Source organism: Eretmochelys imbricata, chromosome 4, assembly GCF_965152235.1.
Source record: "Eretmochelys imbricata isolate rEreImb1 chromosome 4, rEreImb1.hap1, whole genome shotgun sequence".
NCBI classification, from domain to species: Eukaryota; Metazoa; Chordata; order Testudines; family Cheloniidae; genus Eretmochelys; species Eretmochelys imbricata.
In genome coordinates this window covers 93,873,123-93,889,604 of record NC_135575.1, presented here as the reverse complement: position 1 = coordinate 93,889,604, position 16,482 = coordinate 93,873,123, and the positions used below count along the sequence as shown (strand labels likewise).

At 42.1% G+C, this 16,482-nt stretch overlaps 2 protein-coding genes across 5 annotated transcripts in view; one reads left to right on the top strand and one right to left on the bottom strand.

Annotated features, from left to right (window-relative positions):
- Nucleotides 1-16,482, bottom strand: part of SCFD2 (sec1 family domain containing 2) — a 309,403-nt gene that overhangs the window by 79,584 nt on the left and 213,337 nt on the right. The gene's annotated exons all lie outside the window — the stretch shown is intronic.
- LOC144264177 (uncharacterized) overlaps nucleotides 13,722-16,482 on the top strand; it is a 51,701-nt gene continuing 48,940 nt past the window's right edge. For 2 of the 3 annotated variants that reach the window (XR_013345970.1, XM_077815648.1), the window contains exon 1: nucleotides 13,722-13,934. Coding sequence is in view for 1 of the 3 variants with exons in the window: in XM_077815648.1 (XP_077671774.1) it covers nucleotides 13,806-13,934 (129 nt within the window). In the remaining 2 variants the exon portion in view is untranslated. Of the gene's footprint in view, nucleotides 13,935-14,422; nucleotides 14,561-16,482 lie in introns of all 3 variants that reach the window. The other variant, XR_013345969.1, reaches the window with a different exon arrangement.

Sequence of the window (16,482 nt, the reverse complement as noted above, 5' to 3'; positions counted from 1 at the left end):
GCTTTGTGTCAAACAGATGCCCCCTGGTGGTCCCTCAGGGTCATAGTGTGAGAAGAGCTCCTACCTGACCTGCATCTGGGACCTTTTGGGCTCTGAAGGAAGGTAGCAGTCCAAATATGACTCCCAAACACTCTGCTATCTTCCCAGTATCACTTCTATTTCCACATACAACTGGCTGTCCCTCCATGTAGGAATAAGGTACAACAGGGCACAGACTCTGGGATGCTTTCCTTCTTTCCAAAAGCATCACAAAGCTTGGCACATTAATAGGTTGAAACAAAGGCAAAGAGGAAGCCCAAACAATTTTCTCTGAAGCTTGCACTGGAAGCCCTTCTGGAAGATTGAAATGAAATGGTCAAACTCCCCTTTGTCCTGAAGGCTGCCTTCTTAACAGAACACAGTTCATGTGGCACCAGCAATGGTAGCCTAATTTTTCAAAAGTGGGTATATTATAACCCTGGAGTGAGTGATCTGATTTTCAGAGGAGACGAGCACCCACAGCTCCGAATGAAAATCAAAGGGCTTGTCTTCACCGTACAGTTACCTTTAGTTATAACTCAAGTGCTACCCCTAACTTGAGTCTCATCTACACAAACACCCCTTACCTCCAGTGTGGTGGTACTTTTCACTTGAGTTGGCTGGCCTTTGGAATCTCCATCGTTGGAGATTTTTAAGAATAGGTTAGACAAACACCTGTCGGCGTGGTCCTGCCATGAGTGCAGAGGACTGGACAAGATGACCTCTTGAAGTTCCCTCAAGTCCTACAATTCTACGATTAATTTCAGGATAACTGGCTCTCCTTTTGCTTCTAACATAGTTCATAAGATAAATCAGAATACAGCCTATATAATGGTTATCAATACAAGAAAACCCAGATGAGGATAAGAAAAATGAGTAAATAATTGCGTAAGAATTACAGAGAGAACAGGAGAAAACTCAACAGAAAAAGCATAATAGGCAGGTAAACCACATTTTTGTGAATTTGTCTTATTCTGTGTCCCCTTATTCCTGCCTGTGATACAAAGGATGAATCTTTCCTAAACCTTCCATTTTTAATGTTGAAACAAGCAGTCACTGACTACACACCCTTCACTTAATTACTGGTTTCTCTGCATTTGCTCTGTATATAAACAAGTAGTGTTAAGGGCTTGAGTTTACTCAAGACAGGTGTGGAGTGTTGCACATACAGTATTGGCAACCCCAACCATCCAAAAATCATGAGTCAGGCTGCAAAAATCATGAGTGGCTTAAAAATTATGGGATTTATAAAATATTAAATTGTATTTACCTTGTGGTGTTGGAATATTTAGGAGTCACATTTTCAAACTCTCCTCCACAGCCATAAGGAATAGAAACTTCCTTAAAGAAATGCAGGTGGCAACCTGAATCCAACAACTATGTTCTAAGAAAAACCCAAAATATTGTGAGACTTGGGGAAAAATTGTGAGAGTTGGCAACGCTGCGATGCATAAATGTAAGCTGTACGGTGATGAACACGACAGGGAGTGCAGGGGACCTGATCCTCCATTAATGACAGTGCTAGTGACCACCAAGTTATTTAAGCCTAGCAGCAGGGGGAGCAGGTAGCTAGTTAAGCGCCTCATTTGCATGCTGAGGATCACACTTCACATCAGGATTCCTCAGACTTCCCCATTCTCTTGTCTCGTTCTGTGGTTTTCTTACCTTGTACAATTTAGAGATGGGAGTGTGGCTGTCCAAGGGGCTAAGAGTTGTTTCTGATCAATGAGGAGGACTACGCTCAGTGTTGAACTTCGCCTTCACCCAGGCCTACTCCCACACTCACACAACTACCTTGCACTCCCCACTGTGTGCTCTGCAAGGCTTCGTGGCATCGTGCCCTCAGTGTATTTTTTGTACTTGCAAGAAAAGAAACCTTCAAGACTTTTACAGTAAGTAAGACGATCTCTTTCCTCTGCGAGTGGTAAACCTGCAGCTATTCAATTGCACTCCATAAATATGAACCATATGACCACCAGTAAGGAAAAGCAAAGTTGTTATAGGCTACAGCTTAGGATCACTAAGCACAGACCTTTTAAATCCTTGCACTGTGACAGCTTAGCCTGTGAACCTCAGACTTGTTCACCAGTTGGGATATTGCCATAACAGATATTAACTCTCCCCTTTAACCCCACCAAAAAAGTGTTTTGCCAGTGCCTCACTAGACATGGATTAACAGACGCTAATCTCTCTCTCTGTGTCCCTTCGTTCCAGGTCCTGGCATGCTTGCCACCATCTCTTTTTTTCTTTTGGATTTTCTCTCCCACTCTTTCTGTTTTCTACTTTATTTACCTTTATGGTTTTGCTTTTACTATTTTTGCTCTTCCTTGGTTTTTGTTCTCTCCCTGCTGTCAGCTCTCCCTCTGTAGGGAGGCATTTCTGCAGAACCTCTCTATTCCATTCCAAAGACTGCCAGAGGTGCTGAATAAGAAACACTAGGGACAAGACTGCAGCCAGGAAGCTCATTTCACTGGCGGCCTCATCCAAATTAGACCCAAGAGCACCCAATGGTAGCTCTGTGGAACTTGACTGCAAGTGTCCTTTCAGCTCAGCTGAATGCCAAGGGAGCAGAAAAGAGAAACGTGGGATGTCTGGCTGCTGTCTGACCGGTACATGTACAGTGCGCCCCCCAGACAGCGACATAAGGGTGGCAGCAGGAACAGGGAGGAAAGGCAAGTGTCTTTCAAGGAGTTGTCTGCAGGTGTACTCCCAAAGATGCAGTGAGCACATGATGGATCTAAGAGCCCTTAGTTTTCTCTGCCCGGGGCCATACGCAAACTACGCAGCTGCATAGGGCATCAGGAAATTTGGGGCACCAAATTGCCACAAATTTCCTGGTGCCCTACACAGCTGCGTGCTGCTCCAGCCTGATCCCACGGCCGGCTGAGTCGGCCAGGAAAGCTGCCCCCACCCCAGCTCTTTCCACCCCAGCCCCACCCCCACTCCATCCCTTCCTCTGAGCTACGTCCTGGGGGACTGCAGCAGGGGTCGGGGGCGCCCTGTACTCACCGGGCTGTGGGACGTGAAACGACCCGGCCCCAGCTGGCCCCGCTCTGCCAGCTCCCAGCCGCGCTGCCGGTGAGTGCTGGGGGGGCGGTTCCCACCAGCCCCCCAAGTCCCAAGGCTGGGAGCCAGGGGAGCCAAGCAGGCTGGGACCAGGTCACTCCACTTCCCGCTGCCACCGGGTAGCAGGAAGGGGAGTGACCTGGCCCCAACCCTCTCTGCTCTACCGGCTCATGCTGGGGGACAGTTTCCCTCCTGCCCCCCACAGATCTGGGGTGCAGTTCCCCCCCACCCCGCCCCGCAGAGGCCTGGGGCCCACCCCCGCGGAGGCCTGGGGCCGGCCCCCCAGTGGGGGGCTGCGTAGGGCACCATGATGTCTTAAATATCTTCTACCCCTCTCCTGTCTATCTCCAGAGTCTATGGATTGTACAGTGTAGGCAGGAAGTGTGTGAACAGAAGGTCCTTAATCATGAAAAGTACTCTTCTTCACTAGTATATTTTTTTTCAAAGGGAGTTTGTTACTAATTCCTTTGGGAATAAAAATGGAAAAATTAAAGAAGGTAACATAAGTTTAAAAAAAAGCTAAGAGAAAAAATAGGAAAAAAATAATTCTCTAGTATATTAGAATTAGAAGTACTGTTAGTCTAGCTTCAGAAGGAAAAACTCACTAGGATCCTGGCAATATGTTAATTTGTTTATTATACTGGATTGGAATGTGACATAAGAGAGATGGGTAAATCTAGCGATATTTTTCAAATCTTTAAGAAGTTTCTCATCAGAAGAAAGTAAACAAGAGGAAGGGGGAGCCTATTTATTTGAGTAAATACATAGTTCAACAAGTCAAAAATAATCTTGATTGATTCTTAAGTATTATCCTGGACTTCCAAATGAATACTTTGGTTCCCTTTTAATTAGAGAACTGGATAGTTACAGTGTTCTATAAAGAGAAGCCATATTTAGTCTTTAGCCACAAAATGAAATCCAGCAATAACGCACATGCTCAGGACTTGCATATGGCACTTGGTAAATGATTAAACGACTATAGGAGACTGTGTGTCTGACTCAGAACTCCAAAACAAGACGCTGTCCAATCCCCCTCCTGTAAATAAAGCCCTTGTGACTGAAAGTTTGGCATGAAAGAAAATATACTTATAAAAACCTAAAGTGAAAAGCAACTCAACTTATACAATACCAACTGACATGCATGATCTTAAATAGCACACTTCTCAGATTCCCATGTAATATAGGTCAGTTACGTTAACCTTCCACACAAGTTAGAGCAGACTGCCATTCTGACTTTACAAAACTCATATACGTCTTAGGCAACTTGACGATTACACTAGGGAGTGACAGCCTTAGAAATGGTTAAACACAAAAACAACAGGAAGCAGTGCTGAGCAGGAAGTGCAACTTAAATGTATTATTTTTTTCATGAAACAGGTAAATAAATGAATAAATACAATACGCAAGAGGCTCATAATGTTAGAGCTGCCTCTGGAAGAATTAAAATGGCTCTAATGTAATGAAAACTATAGCATATGTTTCCTCAGCCTTCTCCTACTAGATATTTCTCAAGATAGTTTACAAGGCAATTAAATAAACAACAATGATGTCTTTGAGTCCCAGTAGCTTCTTTAAGTAGTTTTGCTTGTGATGTATTATTGGACTACCATATCATAGCAAAGTTTCCAGGAAAAATGCTAAAACATTTTACTAACTGAATAGTGAAATAGCATGCAGACCTTATTAAACATAGGTGTTACTGACGCTCTAGGGATGTTAGTGGTTCCTGACATTTCATAACACATTCCAATAAAGTAAGAGACGCAATTGCAATACCCCAACAGGCAAAACACAATAGCATGTTCAAAACAGAGAAATAGTCTGGTACTACCATATGGGGATCAGAGTTTGCAATTTAACTTTAGCCGCTTGGGAAAGTTTCAGGAACAACACTGGTGGGCTCCAGCGTTGGAGTGCAACTGTGGGAGAAAAGAATATTTTCAAAACAAAGGTGGTTGTACAATAGCAGCCATGAGTTGAATTCTGGGCATTTTTGTTCAACATTTACCTTACCCTATAAAAACAAACATCTTTTAAATAATAGCAAATGATGCTGCATTTGTCATCAGAATTTTAATAGAGCCTTTTCTTCTGGTTAAAATTCACGCAAGCACAGAAGGGCTAAAGTCCACTGCCTTAACTAAGGGTTGCCATGAGGCTGCACAAGTAGGAGAATGACTGTATGCACACTGCAGATGGGGATTCCACACCAGAGTAATATAGGACAGCATAGGAAAGGCTGTTTGAGATGGACTGGGGAAGAAACCTGGAATCTGTGCCAGCATTATAGACCTTATGCTAGAATAGTGACTCTGGAGGGCTATGTTGCAGCCTCATGGCCAGCATACAACTTTGAGGGGTGGATTTATTCCCGCAATCCCCATGACATACTCTGAACACAGCCAGAGTAATCAGAGTAGGTACATATATAATCAGAGTTTTTCATCCAGTGGGTTTTTTTTCATCCAGTACATGTTTTTTATCCAGTGAGTCCTGTGATGTAGTGAATGGGCCACAAGACTGCAAGAAATCCACTCCTGAGCTCCAATCCCAGCTGTGCTATTAACTCATTGTGTGTGGCCTTGGGCAAGTCAATTAACCTCTCTGTCTGTCAATGTCTCCATCTGTAAAATGAAGATAGTATTTGCCTGCCTCACAGCGGTGTTATGAGCATAAAGTACCTAATGTTTGTACTACACCTTGAAGATGTAAAATATTACAGGCCTGACTCTCTTTACACCAACACTCCTTTATACTACCCAGAATAGTGTAAAGGGGCCTTAGTGTAAATGAGAATCAGATCCTGTGCGTTAAGCATTAATATTAGAGAGGTGTTTACCAAACATAATCTTTTAATCCTTTGTGGAAAGGGTTAGGAATAATGTGGTGGGTTTTTTATTATTATTGATACCACATTCACTTATTGCTCCATATATAGAGCCCTGCAAATCTGCAGACACCTGTTTTATATCTGTGGATATCCACGGACCATGTTTGTGGATCGCGGATCGGATGCAGATACAAATTTTATTTCTGTGTAGGGTTCTATCCATATACATTAGGAGCAAGAGAAAGATGTTGGAAAATGTAAATCCTCCACTTCATTAGCCAGGTTGGATATTAGGAAAAAACTATTTCACTAGGAGGGTGGTGAAGCACTGGAATGGGTTACCGAGGTTGGTGGTGGAATCTCCATCCTCAAAGGTTTTTAAGGCCTGGCTTGACAAAGCCCTGGCTGGGATGATTTAGTTGGGGTTGGTCCTGCTTTGAGCAACGGGTTGGACTAGATGACCTTCTGAGGTCTCTTCCAATCCTAATCTTCTATGATTCTATGACTCTGGAAAGATAATGGAGCAAATAATTAAGCAATCGATTTGCAAACACTTAGAAGATAATGAAAAACTTGAAAAGCTTCCTAACTGTTAGGGTAGCCTGGAATAAATTGCCTACAGAAGTTGTGGAATCTTCATCATTGGAGATTTTTAAGAGTAGGTTAGCCAAACACCTATCAGGAATGGTCTTTAATACTTAGTCCTGCCAAAGAGGACCCAGGGAATTGCAGACTGACCAGCCTGTCTTCAATACCTGTAAAGATACTGGAACAAATAAACAATCAATTTGTAAATACCCAGAGGATAACAGAATTACAAAGAATAGCCAGCATGGATTTGTCAAGAACAAATCATGCCAAACCAACCTATTTTCCCTCTTTGACCAGGTTATTGGCCTAGTGGATGAGGGAAAACTGTAGACATGCTATATCTTGATTTTAATAAGGCTTTTGTCACAGTCCCACATGACATTCTCATAAATAAACTTGGGAAATGTGGTTTAGATGAAGTTACTGTATTGCACATCTGGTTGAAAGCCTGTATTCAAAGAGTAGTTATCAATGGTTCACTGTCAAACTGGCAGGGCATATCTTGTGAGGTCCCACAGAGGCCAGTCCTGGGTCTGGTACCATTCAATATTTTTATTAATGACGTGGATAATGGAGTGCAGAGTAAAGCTTATAAAATTTGCAGATGACATCAAGCTGGGAGGGGTTGCTAGCACTTTGGGGGACAGGATGAGAATTCAAAATGACCTTGAAAAATTGGAAGAGAGTTCTGAGGAGAACAACACAAAATGATCAAAGGTTTAGAAAACCTGACCTATGAGAAAAGGTTTAAAAAACTGGGCATGTTTAATCTTGAGAAAAGAAGACTAATGTGGGATCTGATAACAGTCTTCAAATATGTTAAGGACTGTTAGAAAGAGGATGGTGATCAGTTGTTCTCCATGTTCACTGAAGGTAGGAAAAGAAATAATTGGCTTGCATCAAGCACAATTCAGGTTAGATATTAGGAAAAATTTTCTAACCATAAGGGTAGTTAAGATCTGGAATAGGCTTCCAAGGGAGTTTGTGGAATCCCATCACTAGAGGTTTTTAAGAGCAGGTTGGACAAACACCTGTCAGGGATGGGCTAGATTTACTTGGTCCTGCCTCAATGCAGTGGGCTGGACTCGATGGCTTCTTTAGATCCCTTCCAGTCCTACATTTCTATGATTCTATGACATTACCCAGTCTGATACACTTTCTTAGACAGTTTGTAACAGTAGAAGGAAAGAGAAAAGATACATGTAGGTAGGTTTTGAGGTTGAAGTCATACAGAGGAGTAAGTAGTTACACTTTAAGAAAAAGAAATGGTGCTGGGGGATCGAGCTGTTGATATGACACCATGCGCATTAGGTATACGATTGTTAGGTGAAGCAGTAAAAGCTGATGCTGTTTCACTAAATATAAAGGCTAGTTTTAAATGTTCAAACATGATCAGACCCTCTGGCACCCAAAGAGGAATGATTTTTAACTTGTCCATATTTCATTACGATACATAATTATTCTATGTGCTTGTATAAGCCATATGCCAATATGCATACTACCACTCCACTCTCCCCTGTTTTAAACTGGGTACACCATATACCCAGGTTTGGTGTCAGAAATATCCCACCGTGATTACAGTCCTACTTTAATTAACCAAGCCCTAAAACGTTATTAAAACAGATGAGAATACATACTGTAATAAGTCCACCAAGAGATCTGTCTATTCAGACAGCAGAGTTACATGTGTCATGGATGAATTTCTCTGAACAATCCGTTATATCTAATCACAAGAATGAGGTTAGAACATCCTTAAAAGACCATACTTTTGGAAACCTGTCATCTATCTCTAGACAATGTTTAATGGGTAAATATATTAAGTTAAATCAAGCATAGCCGCTGGAATTAGGGGTGCTGGAGGTGCTGCTGCTGCACCCCCTGGCTTGAAGTGGTTTCCATTATATACGGGGTTTACCATTTACCTCAGCACCTCCACTATACAAATTGTTCCAGCACCTCTGAACTCAAGTCTTCACATTCCTGTTCTAGTGAAGTCAATATTTTATCCTTTTGGTTCCATGTCTAATAACTGCATTTCAGATATCAAAGCAATAGACATAAATACCTTCAGGAAAACAAAACTATACGTCAAGATTTCCAGATCACGTCTTGACAAAACATCCATGCAGTAATTCAACAGGAACACATTTTACGACAGCACCAGAAGTCTGACTGAATTTTTAACGTTTTGAAATAGTTTGTGACTTTTTGCATTTCATTTCTCCCAAGATAGAGGAAAGGGGAGGAGAGAGGGGCTATAATTTTACATGTTTGCTGTTTTGACAATTAGAACAATTCAGTTTCTATTACCAGAGCAGTATTGTTATGGGTCTTGCTTGTAATAAAACCTTCATACTAAATCTCTGTGCACTTTATGAATTTCACTACATCTTTACATAAAAAATCCTCAGATTCCTTTAATAATACCAGAAAATAGTTCCAGCTTTCTGCAGCTGCAAAAGTTTGCCCTCCCTAGAGATCTGCAATGGTGCAACTCATGCTTCCAATCAAAACAGTGACATAGTGGATATGATTTACAGTCTAGAGGGGTTTGATTGGGGAATAGTACACTACTGAGCAAATATTAAACTATAGAGAATTTTTAACGTGTAGTCCTTTCTATCTTTGCAACAAAACAAGCCAAAAACAATTTCCTGCCCAAAAGCTAAGGGAAATGGGAACTCGTATTTAAGGTTTCTTTTCCTCTGTTGTCAAGGTTTCAACCAGCAACTTTCACCCATAACTGAGACCGGCTCCTTAAACAACTTTAGCCTTATAATTTTAAATAGAAACCATCTGCACTTTTACACCAAAGGCAACGCAATACTTAGATTGTAACAAGGAACAATATTTATAAGGTCAGCCTCAGACTAAAACTGTCTCTCAGGTAGATCTGGCAGAGTTTTCCTAACTGAATTCCTGGGGATTAACTAATGAAGGGAGCAATCAGAAAAGTGAAAGATTTATTTTGAAAGCATCAATTTGGTATGAAGATGACATTTCAATTTCTGCATGCAAGCAGAATATCTTTGTAGGCTATTCTTTTCTGTCAGTACTAAGAGCATCAACTCTTTTGTGATTCCTTTCGGTTGTTTGCATTAGATTTGCCTAAAGAAGAGCAAATTTGGAAACTATGCACATAGTCTTCATAAGTTTGATTGTCTAGAACTAAAAAAAGTTTAGAATGGTTTAGACTACAAGTCCGTACTCAAGAATGGCAATGTGTGAACAGTCTAATTTACCGTAATAATATTGCTTTCAGCTCTCAGTATCTTATAAAGTTTTAGCATCTTAATTTTGATAAGCGTTCCAACCTACTTTGTTTTTTGAATAGCTATCTAGCTACATACATTTGCACTTTGTGAAAGTGAACTCAGTTGTCTTTAACAAAATATATATGTACATAAAAAGAGCATAAATTGTGTATTTTAACATTGGCTTTATGGACTTCTGCCACTTTCATCTGACTGGAAAAGTGGAAAAATTGTAGCAGCCTAAAGGTCAATGTTACAAAACCGTCTCACTTAGTATTCATGCATGGCGATTTAAAAAAAATTGAAATGCTGTTAGCTATGAGAAAACCACAATGATGCTGTAGTGATTCACCACTTGACAAAGATTTCAAGCCACAAATACAAACTGTACATGAAGTCTTTATGAATTGCAGAGTCTAACTATCAAGGGATATGTCTATTAGTGAAATATTAGCAATTGTCACTATTCTTCATTATAAAATTGCAGAGAAATATCCGGTGAAGAAAGAAGCAATATTGAAACTGTTAGTTGCAATTCTAAGTGTAAATATACGGTTAGAATCTAGTATTATCACATGTGTTACATATTAAGTAGAAAGCCTGGGGCTATTTGTCTGGTCTACATTTAATCTGAAGTTCCTTTTATTCTTTTTTCTAAGAAACTAATTTTTAAAAAGATTTTCAGATTTTCCACCTATTTTTCTAACTCTCATGAAGCAGAATCCAATTTCTCCTATATAATTATTTTTGTTTAGATTTTAGTTTTCAGAGATGAAGCAGTCCTTTCCCAGCCTAGATCATGAGTCTATTTCAGTTATACAGTTAAAAACACATCTGCATTTATGGAGTTAATTGTCATCTTATTAATTTTACTCAGACTTTTTTTTTTTTTTTTTTTTTTTTTTTTTTTTTAGAGAAGCCTAATGAAAACCATGTTTATATGCTCAAAGGCACAGAGGAAATTCATTACTCTGAGGAATAACACACTCCATAAGTTAAATGAAAGTAATCTTATTTATGACAGGAAGAGGCCTTCACTAGACTGAACTCCACCACACTTGGACTGATACTAGCAGTCTGAAAGAAGCTGCAAATTCAGGAACCAGTTTCAAATGGAAACCTCATCACAGCAATAAACACATTTGCAGTTTAGTTTTGAAAACATTCAAAATCCTTAGAAGAGGACATATCCTGCTGTTATAGTCACTAAGAAAATTTACCAAAATATGCATATCAGCTGAAAACAATAATAAAATGGTAAGAATGTAATCATTCCTTCCCCCACTTTAACATAAAGTGTTCCACAGGCTCCTTATGTCAGTATTCACAATGACACATACCTGTGTTGACAGCCAAGCTTCCTCATTATCAGTTGGTCATTAGTACTCAGTCTAGTACCATTGCTGGGCATTGCTAGAATACCCAGTGTTCACTACTGCATTGTATACCGTCTTTGGAGTTAACTCGTTTTGCAATTTTATTTATTTTTAGGTGGGGGGAAGGGACTTGAACCTGTGATTGACTCTGTATGGGTGGACAATCAGTCTGCGGCCCAGCTGTGAACAACACGTTGCAGGACTGGGACATTAATTTGTAAAATAAAACTGATTTTGAAAGTCTCAGGAGGCACATACCCTACTCTGTACAACTTTTAAACAGAAGAGCAAAAAGTCTCCCTCAAACAACATTACGCATTGATCTACCCAGCGCCACATTCGTAAGCCTAAAAATGAGAGGTGTCTGGCATCCGTTTGCATTTATATATGTTTTGACTAATTTTAGATGTCAAACAAATTCTATTGGGAAAAAGGGAAAAAAAAAAAAAAAAGGAGAGAGTGCCGGAAGAGCTATTTCTACAACTACTTCTGAGGAATAAGATACAGTCTTTCTTCCAGAAGAAAACAGGAAATGGGATGCTCAGCACCTCTGAAAAATCAGATGCTATGCTGAGCGTTAAAATGTACATTAAAAATACTTCAAAACAGTAATTTTATTAATATGAAGTTGTAATGTGTGAGAGACCTCTTGGTGCATCTCTGTGTGCTTGCCACTGCTTGGTCTTTTAGCCATTTTGTCTGAGAAGAGAAAGAAAGGGGAAACAACAATTATACTACGCAGATTTCATTTAGCAGTAAGACATTTTGTCCACAAGGCGGCACTATGTGTTAATAAATAAAAGATGTGCTGATACGTTCTATGAGTTTATTGTCAGTTTTTGCATTCTTGCTGACTTCTGCTAAGGGCTCACCAAAAGAAGTGTGGGCTTATCTAACATGAAGGACAGCTGCCTTTGTTGATATGCAGACATTTGGCCAGTTCAAGTTTAGATGTTTGAGACAATTCCTTATACAAGACTAAAAAGCTTAACTGTTGCTGTTGTGGACCTCCCGTCAAAGAGGTACTTTTACATTAGAGCAAACTTGAAAAATGAGAACATTTAGGTAGAGAAATGTATTTGGCTATACCTTTTCTATATTCCCTTTGCAAATATATCATGTGAGTGTCTGAATAGATGCTTTCTTCCCTTGTAAGCCAAGTTCTCCTTCTGCTTGATCCCACAGCAAGACTATAATCCTTTGTTTGCAACATCACAGCTGGTTGTCATGGAAATAAATGTGATGTCACAGATTTACCATTATGACCAGTACAGGACCAAATATTAATGGAATAGGTTGGTTGTTTTAAAAATAGCTTGTTAACGACTGAACATATCAGAGACATATATTTTGAAAAGGTATAGAAAATTATTAGAACAGACAAAAAAGAAATGGAGTTTTAAGTTTGAATGCTGGGAAGAATTTTCAGATCTTTCTTTAAATCTTATGTATTTGATTTTTACTGAAACCTTCTCAGTCTTTTTCATCGAGGCTTGAACTTGTTGATGGGGGAAGTGAGATTGAAAATCTCCTTCCCACTAGATCAGTGATTTAATTACTGACAGAGATGAGCAAGCGGTTCTAAGCAGAAGATGTGATCAGTGGCAGTGATATTTTCCTTGGGCCATATCTTATACTTCCCTTTAAATAAGCATTGATGGGACGGAGCAGCAACCTTACAAATATGGACATGAAGAGGTGGTCCCATCCTCTCAGACATCTGCACATCTCAAGTTGCTGGAAGCTGCATGGCATGGTCTAAAATTCCCATGTGAGACAGGGCAAAATAGATGGCATGGAGCAACAGTACATATGGAGACAGCACAGCCTTGCAAGATCTGCATTTGGGGATGATGGCGTGGTGAACTGGGAAATGCAGTGCCAGTAAATGTACCTAGGCTACTAAAGGACAGGAGAAACTGCTGTCTCAGCCTCAGGAGCAGCATGATAGATAGCACCAGACACCCACTGAGATAGTGGAACTGCCGGACAAGCTTCAGACAGCCAAAAGATGTTCTGCAGAGAGATCTGCAGAGAGCTGCACTCCACCTTCCAGACTGAAAGTGCTCCGCCACCCCAGTGCTCTCATACAGCTCCAGTTTCACCCTGCTCGCGTTAAATGACTTCCATTGGCTCAGACACAGAGGGAGGGGTGGCTCTGCTTCCTTCCTTCCATGATTTTCAAACCTATTTGAACACTACTGTCAGATTTAAATCCACTCTGTGCTGTGCACACAGGCCCCTCTGTTCAGAACTGATAAAGAAATGGAGATTATACAGAATATTTTTCCAAATGTCTGCTTTGGAGGTTTTTAATCAGCATTTTCCACTATTTTCAGCTTTGTAAGAGTCAGTCTTGCTCTCTCTCACACACACTTTAATGTTAGGCACCTAAGATAAAATGCTGTAAAAGAAGACATTTCTAGGGAAAAATCCTGAATGTTAAAATAATCTCTAGCTCCTTGTAGTGAGAAGTGGCGTCCCACTGACCCAGAGGGGGAGGGGCCACTTGCAAAACCCTGGTGGCTGGAGCCAGGCCATGCTCACCCCACCCACCGGAAGTCAGTGGGAGGAACAGGAAGTACAGAACGCAGGTCTGCATGCTCATTTGGGCTGCAGCTGCTGAAGGAGCCAGATGCCTCCTACCCACTCCTGAACTGGGAGACTGCCATGGATCCCTGCGGTGCTGAGGACTGGCTGACGCTGCTGGAGCCACACACTGACCAAGCTGAGGAGGAGCTGCTGGGACTGCCGCTGGCCTTCTACCTGGATGATGCGGAAGACCCTGTACAGACCCAGGTACACGCTGAGGGGGAGAGAGGAAGTACCCCAGGGGAATTAGACACCATCTGGTTGAGAGCTGTCCTGTGACCAGGTCAGCATGTTGTGAGAGGATCCCCACTGACCCAGTGGCAGACCCCTCCACCACTGCTAGGGCCCTGGGCTAGGACACAGTGGAGTTGGGCAGGCCTGCGTCCTCCCTGCCACCCCACCCGTGGGGTGGCAGTACTCCCCTTCCATAGGCCAGAGGGCCTGCATCCGCCTACAGTCTGCTGAGTGAGGACACTAGGCTGTACTCCTGCCTGAGCCCCCCTAGACTCTGTTTGGGTGCTCTACCCTGGTCTAAGCCCAGAGGACTTGTTGCCTGCCCTGACTAAGGTCCTGGGCTCTGAAGTATTTGTTTGCCGCACAGCTTTGAGGGCAGGCCTGAGACTCAAACTCTGTACAACCCTGCCCTAAGAGCTTGGCTTACGAACTGTTTATTTGCTGTTTGCTCCTGAGTACAGGTCCAAGCCACTGACCCTTCACTGCCCTGATTGCTGGCTAGAGACCCTGATTGCCGATCGCTCTACCCAGACTGCAGACCAGAGCTATAGGCCGAGAGTGACTCAGCTGATTCCCCGCGAGCAACGCCCCGTTATATAGTAAGGCAGAGTGGCCTCCCTCTGACCCAGAGGGGGAGGGGCCACCACTAACTCATTACACTCCTACATAGCACTTTTCATCCATAGATCTCAAAGAAGGGTCAGTGTCATTATCCCCATTTTACAGATGGGAAAACTGAGTCATGGCATGGGGAAATCACTTGTTCAAGGTCTCCTAGCAGGCCAGTTGGCAGAACCAGGAATTGAACCCAGGTCTCCTGAGTCCCTGTCCAGTGGCTATGAGATCCTAAATTTAGGACCTACACCTAGCACTGCCGTAACCTGTTCAATATCCAAACATGAAAGTGGACAATGGTCCCCAAATGAACACAAGAAGCTAGCCACAGGGAGATATCATCTACCCAGTGTATTCTCTCATTAAGGATATGTTTTGCAGCAGTTAGTCAAAAACATTTCTAAAACATGATTTTGCTAAATAATCTAGACAAACTTCAGGACCCAGGAGGGTCTATTTTAAAATAATGATGAATCCTCCCCTCAAAAACTGACAAATTATATTCACGTAATATTATACAGATATAGCCAAGTAGCCGCTTAGGCCAAAATGTAGGTCTTGTAATAATGTATATTACAAAATCTAATCTTAGCATATCACATAAAATTACTACAAACAGATGTTTGTATGTAAGTGTTCACCTGGAACATTCGTACCGCAAACACTACAGCAATATGGGTAGTCAAAGAGTGAAACTGAATATAAACAAACAAGTCTAGTTTTGCTTCTTGGGCTCCAATCCTGCTATTGGATTTGCATGGACAAACTCCTATACAGATCCAACTGTAGACTGAGGCCCAATTCTGTAAAAACTTTGGGGCAGGAACCTGTCAGGATCCTGACATGGGCAGTTAGGATCAAAGGTCAGAGCAGGGTCAATCCTGAGGCTGAGAATAGAGAAGAGTTTGTAGTCAAGTTCCAGCTCGGGGTGGAATCCAAGGATCAGAGTCAGAGTCAGGTTTCAGGGTCTGGCTCAACAGATGAGGTCAAAATAAAGCCGAGATCAAAGCCAGGAGTTCAAGAGCAGAGTTGGTCCTGGTCACAGGTGCTGGCTTCCTCCTTTCCCCAGGGCTGGGGCACCCAGAGTCGCTACCTATGATCCTGGTAGCTACAACACATCCACACCGTTGCCTGAAAACTTCCTGGAATACACGTTGGGTTTATATAGGGCAGGAGCCATGAAGCTACTGCCAGTCAGCCCCCTTGAGGCAGGACTTCCCGTGGTCTGTCTGTAGTGGGTTGTGGGTAGTGTTGCGTGAGCTGTCTACTGCAGCTGCTGGGTGGCACCATGGAGGTTTACTGCCTGCCAGCTCTGCAGGCCGAGGTTCAAGAGCTGTGGGGACTTACAGAACTGCATCTACCTTGATAGCCCTAATCCTCCAGAAAGTTCCATGTGGGCAGACCCTTATGCCTACATGGAGTCCCAGCAAAGTCAATGGGGCTCCATTAAGGTTCACTGACTTGCAGGATCTAGGTTTCAGTTTGTAGAGCACATTAGGCCCCTGGTCCCAATCAGGGCCTCTGGGTGCTACCTTCATATTAAATAAGACAACGTGTCTAAGCGCAGTGAAAGGTAAATCAGATTTTCAAATGTGTCCAGTTTTAGTAGAGTTAGCTCTTCCCGGTAACACAGGGAAGGATGTAGGCTTTTCAGTCTGTTGGGCTGGATTTTTGGCTCCCCATTTGCAGGGGAACTATCTGCCAGCAAAAACAGCCGAGGCAGCGCCACCACCCCCCTCCTCTGGTGAATGGGGAAGGAGAAGTCATGTCAGGAGTGTCTATGGGTAGGATGAGGCTTAAGCTCCACTCAGCTGCAGTCAAGAATCTGGCTCATTCACTTTTTTCTTAAACGTCCTTTTCAATGTTACTTCTAACTGCAAATTACAAATGCTTCAGAGGTTTCTGC